Below are 12,845 nucleotides of genomic sequence, written 5' to 3'. Positions count from 1 at the left end.
GTCACTGTAGCGCTCAAGAAAAGTCAATGCACTGGCCAAACGTTTGGCTTTGTGCTCCTCCGTCAATATTTTCGGCACCCAACGGGAACACAACTTTCGATAATTTAATCGTCTGGTCACAATTTCATACAGAACACTTCTTTAAACTGCAGGAAACTCTTTAGATAAAGATGAAATCTTGAATTGTCTGTTCTCTTTCACTCTACAGTCCACTTTTTCAATCAAATCGTCGATAATGACTGAAGGTCGCCCTCTTTGTTCCTCATTGTGAATATTTGTGCGGCCATTACTAAACGTCCTAACCCATTTTCGTACCATTCCATCACACATAACGCTTTCACCATAAACTTCACTGATTTGGCGATGAATTTTAGCTGCTTTCGGGTCTTTAGCACTGAGAAAACGAATAACGGCACGTACTTCGCAGTCGGCGGGATTCTCAATGAGCGGCGGCATTTCAATAACACACAAACAACAGTAAACAGAGTCGACTGGCTCCGTAATGGCGTTTGTGGCTTCCCAACAGATGTAGGTACACAGCGCGCATGCGCTAAGTGCTGACTGCAGCACTCCAGCGGCGTTATATTAAAACGGTACTTACTTTAAAAACACGCCTCGTATATTATGATATGCAGATAATGCATCTTTATCAGATAGAAACTCAAGGTTTGACTGTATAACTTTTCAAACAATTTGGTTTATGAATAAAAATTTTGAACTCATTTTTGTCGTGGTTACCAAACAAGCTACTCAGCCGAGCCAGACACTGCTGATCAACTTCCTTATACATCTTATATTAAAGAATGATACATCTTATGTTAAAGAAAGTCAATGGTCTGACCAATTAACAACAGGACTACCAATTCACAAATCAGTGGTGGCGAGGTTGCCTTGTGTCATGATACAAATCATTGATGACATTGCTATTTAAATTACATTTCAATGTGCATGCAGGAAAGATACTATTCTGTTTTTCGGTAGGTACCACAGTTGAATTTAAATCAAATTAATTAATAAAAACTGTTTTAATTAACATTCATATAATACAAATTGCATTCAAGAATTTGTGTTTAAATATGCTTAAGTTAAATTAAATGACAAAAATTTATTAATATNCAAATTGCAGCCCAATAAGTAATGCTCAGTAACCGAGTGGATAAAACCACTTAACACTTGTAGTCAGCTGGTTGTTGGCACATGGCCAATGGACTGTCCACTTGCAGTTTTCTGGGTTTTTTTTTTTTTTTTTTTTGCATTATTAACACCTAAATAGGGGAGAGCTTTACCTAAGTCTTCCTGAGATGCATCCTCCTTGTTAGATCACGCGTGTCGTGTTGCTGTAACCAAATAAACAAAACCAATTCTAATAATTTTTCTATAAATGCGATATTTACCAGGATATGCTTAACTATCAGGAAACCTGGACATCCTGCCCCCTCCCCTGATTTCATTTCCCCTTTCTAACTCATAAATTCATTTCCCCAAATTTCTTTCACTGATATTGCTTAAGATGTTCTAATGTTCAGCCAAATTAATGTACGTGCAATGATTTTAAGGCATAAAGTAGAGTTTGAAGTCTTTTTCTGTGCCAATGTTTTTTGCCTATTTATGATCATGGTGCGATTGCTTCATCCAAAACTTCCTGTAGTCGTAGTCTGTGTAATGTGCAGTTTATTCACTTGTTGAGTCTTACTGTCAAATCTGCTTCCACTATTCTTATGCCACAATTTTGAAAACTTTATATACTTAGATGTTTTTGCTGAGCTTTATTTTTCAACCTGGTTTCACCAGTTATTTTTTATGGGATCACATAAAAGCAATTATTCTCGTATTTTTACAAGATTTTTCTGTCTAAACCAAGTCATATGAATTCTTTCAGACATTAAGATTAGCAACTTCAATCAGTGGCGTAGCTACATATTCAGCGCCCTGGAGCAAGTTGAATCAGCGCGCCCCCTTGTTCTTCGGAAGAGGTTTCGCAAAATTTTATTTTGAACATTCAATTTAAAACCATATCTCATTATTTCAATTTAAAACCTTACTTAATAACAATTTATTTGAGATTCAAGACATTTCTATAATAAGATATTCAATTTAATAAATCTTATAATTTAATCGAGATGGATTGATAATGATGATAATAATAATAATAATAAGCATAGAGCCCAAACGGTTAGGAGTTGAAAGTTGAAATTTGGTACACAGTTATGGTACGCCATGCCAATGCATCCTAAGAAAAGGTTTTTCGAAATTCCCTCACTGGGAGGAGGAAGAGGGTTAAGGATTACCCTGAAGAACTTGGCTTCTACTGTATTATTTTAGATGCGGTATTTTGCATTTTTGCGAGAAATCGAGCTTGTTTTTAGACCTAGCTAAAAATTCTCTAATTAGTCTGGGAAGAGGGGAACCTAATTCTTGCACCCAGTAAAAATGAGTAAGATTGCCTATAATCTAATAATCTTAATCTCTTCTATAGTTACTTTTTGCCTGAGTAACGCTGGGCTCATCTGCTAGTACAATTATAAATATAATACAGTAGAGCATCGATTATCCGACTCAATTGGGGACTCAGGTTGGTCAGATAACTGAAAAAATCGGATAACCGAAAAGAAGAAAAAAAAATACATTATTAGTATAGTATATTAGGATATTAGTATATCCCATGTAATTAGTTTATTAGTATATCTCTATTAACCAACCTCGCATTGAATTTTCATTGATGTTTAGCCTAACAAATTTTTTTTTTAAATAATAATCATCGCTATTGTATCGTTAAAAATTATTTTTAAATTATTTTATTGCTCATGAAACAAACAACCACTCATAATTAGAAAATTAAGTCTCGTTTAAATACTGGCCTCCCTTCAATGGTTGAGCCGTTGATGCCAGCTAAAACATGCAAAAATTTAACAAAATAATTAAGTAAATATAATTCCTACAAAAAAAGGATGTAATTTTAAAAATATATATTATATTCTGAATTACTGCAGCAATGATGTAGTGCAAAATAGATGTGCCATTACACCATTACTCCAACAGGTAGCACATAGCACTTGCCTGTGTGGAGTGTAATATTGTTTTCTCCATGTACAGTACATCATATCAATACTTTTCCTGTTAGCAATAGAGTTGTGCTAGTTATATATCTAACTCTGTTTGAGGGGAAATTTTTGAATTGAAATAATATGATTTGTGGTACAAATTGGAAGTTCATCTATAGTTAATCTGGTTCTTTTCTCTTACATTTTCCATTTCTGGTCTCAACTTTCATCTATCTAACTCCATTCTCAAGATTAAGGAAGAATAGAGCTGAATGGACAACAGTGGGAATTTATATTTCTACAATTTTTTCAAATTGCAGCCCAATAAGTAATGCTCAGTAACCGAGTGGATAAAACCACTTAACACTTGTAGTCAGCTGGTTGTTGGCACATGGCCAATGGACTGTCCACTTGCAGTTTTCTGGGTTTTTTTTTTTTTTTTTGCATTATTAACACCTAAATAGGGGAGAGCTTTACCTAAGTCTTCNAAATAAAAACCCACCAAAACGGGTCCTTGCAGCTAGTATTATATAAACTGTATTGACAAAATGTAAGCAAGTTTAATTTCATTACAAATACATAATAATACATAAAAAAAACTTCAAAATTGTTTTCTTGCTTTTTCATTTGCAAATTGCTCAATCACTTCCTTCAGGTCAAGTTGACAAGCTAGTGTTTTTTTCAATTGATATAGTTAGGGTCAGATCTAAGTTTTTCGGGGCTTGGGCTTATTGAAGTCCAATGGGGATCCATTTTTTGTTATTACAAATAATACTATAAATTATCATCATTATATTATTATTTAGCTTGGGCTTATTGAAGTCCAATGGGGATCCATTTGTCCAATTGTTTCAGAATATTTTTATCAGATGATGCGACAAGATATGCAGACGATAAGCACTTGAAAACTGTACATAATTGTCGAACAGATTCACATCTAATAGTTAATTGATTAATTATTAAATCCAAAAATTTTTTTACAAGTTTTTATTTTGCCCTTTCTAACTTGACGACCGTGTGATTTGTGAACCTGGAGCAGTTTGCTCCAACTGCTCCACAGTAGCTATGCCTCTGACTTCAATCACATGCACAACTGTCCAACATGGATCACTTTCAAATATTAATAGTAGACCAGTATTAAGTACAGTTGACCCCCCTATAACACTGTTGATATTTCCATTTTATATGAATTCCATGTTGTACAAGTCACTTAGATTTTACAAATATGCGAGCCGTTCACAGCCCGGCACACGTATTTGTAAAATCTAAGTGACTCGTACAACATGAAATTCATATAAAACGGAATTATCAACAGTGTTATAGGGAGGTCGACTGGTAGTAGTTATTGATTGTTCTCTCTCCCAGGAGTACTACTACTACTACTACTACTACTACTACTACTACTACTACTACTACTACTACAAATTAACTTCAACCTTCAACTGCAACAGTCTTGTATTCCTATTGAACCCACCAGTATGGTGAAATATTTGAATAGGAAAATTACACAATATGAGGTTACCAGTCTACACAAAATATGATTTAAATGGTTTCAAGGATACTGAGTTTAAATATTTGCGAATTTTTTTTGTATTTTTCGTGAAATTTAATTTGTTGGCAGATCACCATTTGATATTCGACTGTGAATGAAACAGTTTTTTAGTGCTAACATTAGAAAAAATATATCATCCTAAAAATTTTAAGATAGTGGTGTTCACTTGACCAATGAAACTGTTTTTTCATGCATCTGAGTATCACAATAAACACGACAATGATAGGCTAAATATCAAACTCTTTATATGGCTTTTGTTTTAATATTTGTTATATCATAGTATTTGATTTATATAACTACAAAGGTTATCTTACGTAAAAGTTTATCACACAAAGTGACCAATCAAACACATTTTAAAAATTATTTATTCCTCTACACAATTTAAAGAACGAAATAATCTAATAATCTTAATGTTTTTACTTATTTTTTTCCAGGTGATGCAGGGCTTACCTGTTGGTAATTAATATTTATTAATACTAGATAACCAATTAATTAAAACTAAAAATACATACTATTTTATAATTTTTAAATTTAATTATTAAAACTTGCCTTTAAGTCAAAACCAAAATTAAAAATAAAATTAATTAATTAAAATCAAATCATTTGAAAAGTAATTTTTTGGAAAGTGTGGATAAAGTACTTGTTTATCTTGATCGATTTGGTTATATTTCATCTGGGCAGTTGGAGTTGAATCTCTATTTATAGCACTTCTTTATAAACTGTTAGTTTCTGTTTCAGTTGGCGGTGATAGAACATTTTGTTTTTAAATAATATGTACAGGATAAATACAGATATAGATAATATTATATTGCTTTTATGGACTTTGTTATGCATGAAATAACTTACAGCTAAAAAGGTAAAAGTTTTGTTTTGTGGGCCAGGAATAGATTAATCCATTTTATATTGTTTCTTATGGGAAAATTTGTTTCTGTTTTAGAACAAATCTATTTTTGAACAACTTTTAGGAATGAATTAAGTTTGAAGCCTGAGGTTTGACTGTATAAATAAATCATTTTTTCTTGGTATTTTTATCTTTTAATACCATGTAATTTATAGACTGGGCACTGCCATACTGATTACTACAAAATAGTGAGAGTGAAGGTTGTTAACTTCACTTTGCACAAAGCCAGCAAGATTTCCATTTGTGTTGACCAATAACAAACTCTTGCTTTCTTAGCAGCTAAGAAACTGGAAGCACCTACAGTTTACTTATTTAATTCAGCAGATGCCAAGTGATCTGTTGGATTATCAGGCTATATTAAGGCTAATTTAGTAATTAGATATAAAACAATTTGACTATAGGTACTAATTTATCACAAGACAGTGGTCTAATCACCTACATTAGTTAAATTATTTTATATCTAATCATTACATTAAAAATTGGGTTAGTGGATTTATTGTTATATAGAGTTAACTAGAATTCATTAGTTTGATGCTATATTGAAGTATTGATTTTCCTAAATACAATTGGAATACATCAAGGATATAATGCTATAACATAATAAGGTGTGTTTCAAATTTATACGGACACGAAAAAATTAAAGTGAAACCCAAATTTGCTGCATTAAGTGACAAATGTTTTATTAAAAATAACATTTACTTGTTTCCACACTGCAAAATAAGAATTTTAATCAAACATTAACATTTTGTCACTGAAAATAATTTTTTTTAAAATTTTGTACAAAAAAACTGTTACATATTTATCTGGACAGGTTTCAAATTGCAAAGTTTTCTTACAATTTAATAACCAATGTAACCACCATTTAACTTAATTACATTAAATACTCGATTAGGCATTGTTTCAATTAGATTCTGAAGGAATTCAATCTTAAGTTTATCCCAAGCATCTGAAATTGCTACCTTTGAATTATGAATTGTGGGAAAACTGCTTTCCATTGGCATAAACTGTATGAACCATCATCCCCCAAAGATTTTCCATCGAATTCAGGTCAGGGCTTCCAGCAGGCCATGTCATCAGATTAATATTTTTACGTTTAAACCACATTTTTGTTGATTTAAAGGCATGCACAAGGTCATTGTCTTGTTGAAAGATCCAATTTGGTCCCAAATATTTAGTCCAGCTTCCAATAAATGATCTTTAAGCATGCCTCGATACTTCTCTGAATTCATTCTTTGAGTTATAAATGCTAAATCTGTGGTTCCATTGAATCCAAACGCACCCCATACCATTATTGATCCCCCACCCATTTGGCGTTTTGAAAATATTCGTTTTTCGGTTCTTAAATCGTGCCAATAATACTTTCAACCATCTGGACTATCTAAGATGAATTGTTTTTCATCACTGAACAAAACTTCAATCCGTTCTTTAGACTGTCATGTGTTTTTGTGCCCAATCAAGTCTGTCATTTTGTGCTTTAATGAAAGTGGTGGCATTATAGCTTTTTTTCTGAATTTTAACATTGGAGATTTATTTAAAACTCTCCACACTGTTGTGCTGCTACAAGGTAAGTCTAATTCTTGTTTTATTTTTCTTACTGACGTTTGTTTTGTGGAGCAAACCTTGATGATTTGTCTTCAATCTCGAGGTATAAGCTTGGGTTTTGGACCTGTCTTGAATTTTGGTACATCCTAGCCACGTCTTTTTGATAAATAATCACCAACAGTTGATTTTGGACGATTTATATATGCTTCAATTTCTCTTATTGACTTGCCTTGTGATTTATAGGCATCAATCTGCTCTTTTTCATAATCAGATAAATTCTTTGTTCTACCCATTTTAGAACGTTGAACAACATAAAGAATTTGTATTACAATTAGATATGTAAGCTGATTTGTATATTTCAATGCTTGAAACTAAACAATATTCTATTTAAGTCATGAAATGAGTGCCTGTCCGGATAAATATGTAACAGTTTTTATGTACAAAAGTTTCAAAAATATTACTTTCAGTGACAAAATGTTAATGTTTGACTAAAATTCTTGTTTTGCAGTGTGGAAACAAGTAAATCCATGATATTTTTAATAAAAAATTTGTCACTTAATGCAGCAAATTTGGGTTTCACTTTAATTTTTTCGTGTCTGTATAAATTTGAAACACACCTTAATAATGTTATATATTACATATGTAAGCATATATTACAACATAATAATAATATGTTGTTGTAATATATGCTTAATTATACAGTTAATTTGATCAAATTAATTACAATTTAATTTGATAATTACATTAACTGTCAAATTAAACTGTAGTGTTTTATTAAAAGTGTACTTTACAATTGTAATTTTTTTAAAATTCAAATTACCATTAACAATAATTTATTTACAAAAGCTAGTTTTTTAATTATTTTAAATATTTTGGTGAATATGATACCTTCCTGAGAAATTTTAATATTTATGATCATACAATGATATTAATTAAAATAGATTATCATGATGAAATATAGATCTAAAAAGAACAATAAATACATATGTTGTAAAACTGGATTAGTTCATTGCATATAAATATACCAGAAATATCCAGCAGAAATTATACTTACTGAAAATAAAGAAAAAAATAAACGTTTTCAACAATTTTTAAATCATCATCCTCAGGTTATAGTTAGTCAATCATTAATGTGAAAATTGTTATTCATTTTAAAACACATGGAGCAGCATTTTACAACCAATGAAATACTTTATTGGTTGGAAAATGCTGATGTCAAAATGACAATTATTTTTTAAGTAATAAAGTTTAATTTATAGTCTTATATTCTCCAAAGCATGGAGATCTATTTTTGAAGTATTTGCCTCTCTGTAATTTATAGCTGTGTCCTAAAAATTAGCTTTGTAAATTTTCAGAATATCTAGATGTTTTAGTAAGTCCAGTTCCTACTACGATGTATTAATCTTGTTTCATTGAAAAGTACCCTTATATCATTTTCAGCTGCAAATATCGTTAGTGTTGTTGTGGAAAGGCCCTTTTGGATAGAATAATGGTGCTCCTTGATATGCTTGTAAAGAGATCAAGCCATTGCTCTTATGTAGACTCATTTCTTGTTGTATATGTTATAATGGGGATAGAATATACCCCAGATGAATTCTGTGTATTGATTGTACTTGGCATTTTGTAATACAGTATTCTGTAGTTTAGTTTGATCTCTAGTCAATAATGTTGAAAATCCTTAATCATTTGTTTTTTCTTTACTTTTTTCAGTAAGTATAATTTGTGCTGGATATTTCTAGTATATTTACATGCATTGCATCTATAAAAAACTGTTGTAAATTATTAGATTACTTAATACTAAGTAATCTAATAATTTATAAAACGAACAAAAATGCTGCTTGAAACTATTTTCAATGATAACATTTAATGAATTTACTTTTGTATAGATGTATTGGTATTGATTATGAAAATAAGCTTAAAAATGAACTGCAGATACTGGGTGTGGCATTTACAGGTATGTATGTCTAATATATTTTTAAATATGAAACATCAGATTTATGATTGATTTAATTATTTTTTTAGATGAAGATGAGTTAAGAGAAAAGGGTTATGATAAGACACCAGATATCAAATTAGAAGTGCCTATAGGTTTGTATCTTAAAAATTAATTATCTCTGAATTTCATTCTATTTATAAAAATTTTTATTAGCTATAGATGGTCATATTATTAACTGGATTGAAAGTAAAGCATCCTTTGGAGATGAAGAGAATCACAAAACTTATATGCGGGAACAGTACTGGAGTTATTGGAATAGGTATATGATATTCTGTGATAGAGATTTTAGAATGATCACTGGTCATTTGAATATATATTGATGTGACAGTTAAATTTATACCTATAAAATATAGATTTTATAAAACAAATTTTTTCATTCGTTCACCTGAAATGTATAAACTATTTGTTAGATTTGATGCATTTAAAATTGGTTGTAGAGCGTTATACTACATTCGCACTCGACTTCATTCATGACTCACAATCCATGACTCACTTTGATCTCAATTTACCTACAATCTGGATTGTGACTGTCGCCAGACAAACGTCGAGCTGTTCGCACAGGCACTTGAGAAGAACCCAGCTATTACATGCAATGATAAAACTGATATAACTACACAGTAAATCACAAACACCAACAAACAAATGGAAGTTTTGATTAGAAATAAATACTTTTACTTGTCATATATCTAATAGACAGATGTCATCGTTTCTCCAGATGTCTTTTTTTATTTCTTTGTTGATAGCCCAACGCATGTTCTGCAGCCATCTTGTATTTTCTCGCGCGTGTGGGGTTGTAGGATCTCTCTTATGACTGGATCTAGTTTCAAGGACTCTCTTGAGTCAATCGTGATTGAACCTCATTTCAGTCGAGATTGAAATGGTCGAGAGAGGTTGCACCATGGCATAGTTGCCGACCTTGGTTACAATCTAGATTGAAATGCTCGGTGCGAACGAGGTATTAGGATATTATTTACGGTGAATTAGTTTACAATGGTAATTTTATGTCCACAGATGGTATATGATGATTAATTATTATACTTTTCTAATTGTGTACCACCTGTGGCTCACACTAAAAGAAGTGTTTTTTGAATTTACTCTTAGCATTGCTAATTGATGGATCATCCACACCATGACCTGTAGAAAACAGATAGACAGCAATTTCAAGAGGCAATGATTTCTGATCTAGTTTGAAATCAAGGACAATTTATGCTTAATAGAAGATTATCAAAATCTTAGCATTAATTTGGCAAACACAAACATCCCACCCAAAAAAAGATTAACATTCACTTGTTTTATGCTTGCCTTCTTAGTTTTTTTTCTTTTGTTATTCTTAAAGTGTTTCAGAGATTATTTTACCTTAAAAATAAATTCTTAAAACATGTTATTTTATTTGTAAGTTATCTTATAATTATTCTATCATTTTAAGAATTCATTTTATTTTTAAAGAAAAGTTGTTGTTTTATTAAGAAATGTCTAATTTTATCAATAAATCATTTAAAGCATAATAAATTTTATTTTTTTTTACCAATGTAAGTGCATTCAATACAACAAAGTAAGTCTTCTACCATAAACTGGAATTTTTATAAATTATATATAAAAAACATATTATCCAGTTCATACGTTTCATACATTTCTAGCACTTTGGTAGAATAATAAAAAAGTGTTGGAAATGTATGAAAAGGTGTGTTTTTTATGTATAATTCAGTACAACTTTTTTTGATATAAGTATCTTTCTTATTATATATGGCCACATAGCAAAGATTAATTCCTAATAAAATATGTATTCCAACTAAGTAGCATTTCATTTTACTATGAGGTATGTCACTGATGGAGTACAATGACTAAGATCAAAATGTATAGGTACTACTAGTGATACACAATGTTGTAAACATATTAATTTAGATTTTTTAAAATTTGAAACTTTTTATTAATTCTAAAGTATATAGTAATAAAAATAAAATCACTGTCTTTTCAGAGTTATTGGTCTTTAGTAAAAAAAGAAATGATCTTGCAAGTACTTTCAATGTTAACAAAAATGTCTTCCTCAGACAAAAGGAATATATTCTAGAACAGGGGTGGCCAACAGTTTTTGCCCTCAGGCAGTTGGAAAGAAAACTTTTTCCACAGGCCAAACCAGAGGCTGCCCTAGGAAGATTTTGAGGTGGTGCGAGATCTCATTGTGGTTTCACCCCGTAGAGACTGAATTGTAGATAGAGATTACATACATTTTCCACATTATCATGCTTTATCAATATTCTATGCTGTACTTAAGAGATTTGTAATGGAGGGTTACCTCTAACTGCACAGTGAGTTATTGACTTTTTTTTTTTTTTTACGTGTCAGAATTTTTCATCGAGCTATTTGGACTTCAATACCTAATATTGAAAGATTGATTGCAGGTCACATAAATTCATTAGATGGGCCATATGTTGGCCATGCCTGTTCTAGAATGTTAATATTAAAAATTTAAATTAACACATTCTAGGTGGAACAAAATTATGAAATTTGAAGAGTTTAGAATCGTTATCAAATTTGAACGCAAGGAACAAATTAGTATATGCAAAGAAAGATAACCATGTGGAATTGAAGTCAACAGCACTGCTTTTTGGCTTTAGTTCAATTGATCATGATAAATAATACTATTCTCAATTCTGCATGGTTATCTTTCTGTATACATGTATCAATTCATTCCTCCTGTTTGAATTTGATAATGATTCCAAGAAATTCCACTAAAATGTTCACAAAATATGTTACTTTATGAACATTTTAGCATGATAAAATTATTATTGATTTACCTTTTAATTCTATTTCTAGCTCAAGTTTACTTTTCACTCAATATGTTGGTAAAACTTTGTGTTTGAATTAATTATAGTTCAAATACAAAGTTTACAAAATAAAAGTTATGCAAAATTTCATATGCTTACTTTGTTATCTTACTTCTTACTCCAGGTTAAAGTTGTGCCAATATTATTTAAAATATATATATCAAATGACAATAATTGTTGGTAAAAATTTTAAACAAAGATGATTCAAAGAGCTATTTAGATTATTGATATTATTGTGTTAACTTATGTTGTTTCACACATGACAAATCAAATATAATTATTACCGTGTTTCCCTGAAAATAAGACAGTGTCTTATATTAATTTTTGCTCTGAAAAATGCGCTAGGTCTTATTTTCAGGGGGAGGTCTTATTTTTTCCAGGAAGAAGAATTCACATTTATTATTGAACAAAAAAATTCCCAAGTCAAACTTAGACGAGAGTGATGTATATCCGGTGTGTCAAACTGTCGCCTTTTTATAGCGTCAACATCGGACTCGATGACGATTTAGTGCTTACTGAACCGTATCACTATGCAAATGTAATGTGGCGTGATTCCTGGCCAACCAATTAGCCATCACCAGCCGTAACGTTATGCAAATCTGTGATTCCCAAGCCATAGTCTTATGCAAATCATGTCGTGTGGCGTAATTGTCTGCTGACCAATCAGTGGCTGTACTTTCAAAAAGCCAACGGCCACTTTCAACCATCTGTCGATGACCGTTACAACTAAAAAAACTTCGCTAGGTCTTACTTTCAGGGGGAGGTCTTATATTTCGCAATTCAGCAAAATCTGTGCTAGGTCTTATTTTCTGCAGATGTCTTATTTTCGGGGAAACACGGTATTACATCAAACCTCCAACCTTAGCATAAATTAGCATAAAGTCTAATTCAAATTTTTCATTGGGTCACGAAGCTAATATATATTGATATTTCTAAATATAAAAAAGTTTATAATTTTATGCTCAACTTCTAAATTAAAAAAACATGT

The 12,845-nt window shown here is 31.0% G+C and overlaps 1 protein-coding gene across 3 annotated transcripts in view; it reads left to right on the top strand.

The window, feature by feature from the left end:
* The window catches only part of LOC111640694 (uncharacterized protein C15orf41 homolog), a 37,161-nt gene that overhangs the window by 15,825 nt on the left and 8,491 nt on the right, over positions 1-12,845 (top strand). For 2 of the 3 annotated variants that reach the window (XM_023386729.1, XM_023386727.1), the window contains exons 8-10: positions 8,923-8,990; positions 9,059-9,124; positions 9,186-9,291. In XM_023386729.1, the coding sequence (XP_023242497.1) occupies positions 8,923-8,990; positions 9,059-9,124; positions 9,186-9,291 (240 nt within the window). The remainder of the gene's footprint in view (positions 1-8,922; positions 8,991-9,058; positions 9,125-9,185; positions 9,292-12,845) is intronic. The other variant, XM_023386728.1, reaches the window with a different exon arrangement.

The sequence above is a fragment of the Centruroides sculpturatus genome, unplaced genomic scaffold (assembly GCF_000671375.1).
Source record: "Centruroides sculpturatus isolate CEXI.00-Female unplaced genomic scaffold, Cexi_2.0 scaffold1470, whole genome shotgun sequence".
Lineage (NCBI taxonomy): Eukaryota > Metazoa > Arthropoda > Arachnida > Scorpiones > Buthidae > Centruroides > Centruroides sculpturatus.
The sequence above is the reverse complement of the archived record's forward strand: the minus strand, read 5'-3'. Positions and strand labels throughout refer to the sequence as shown.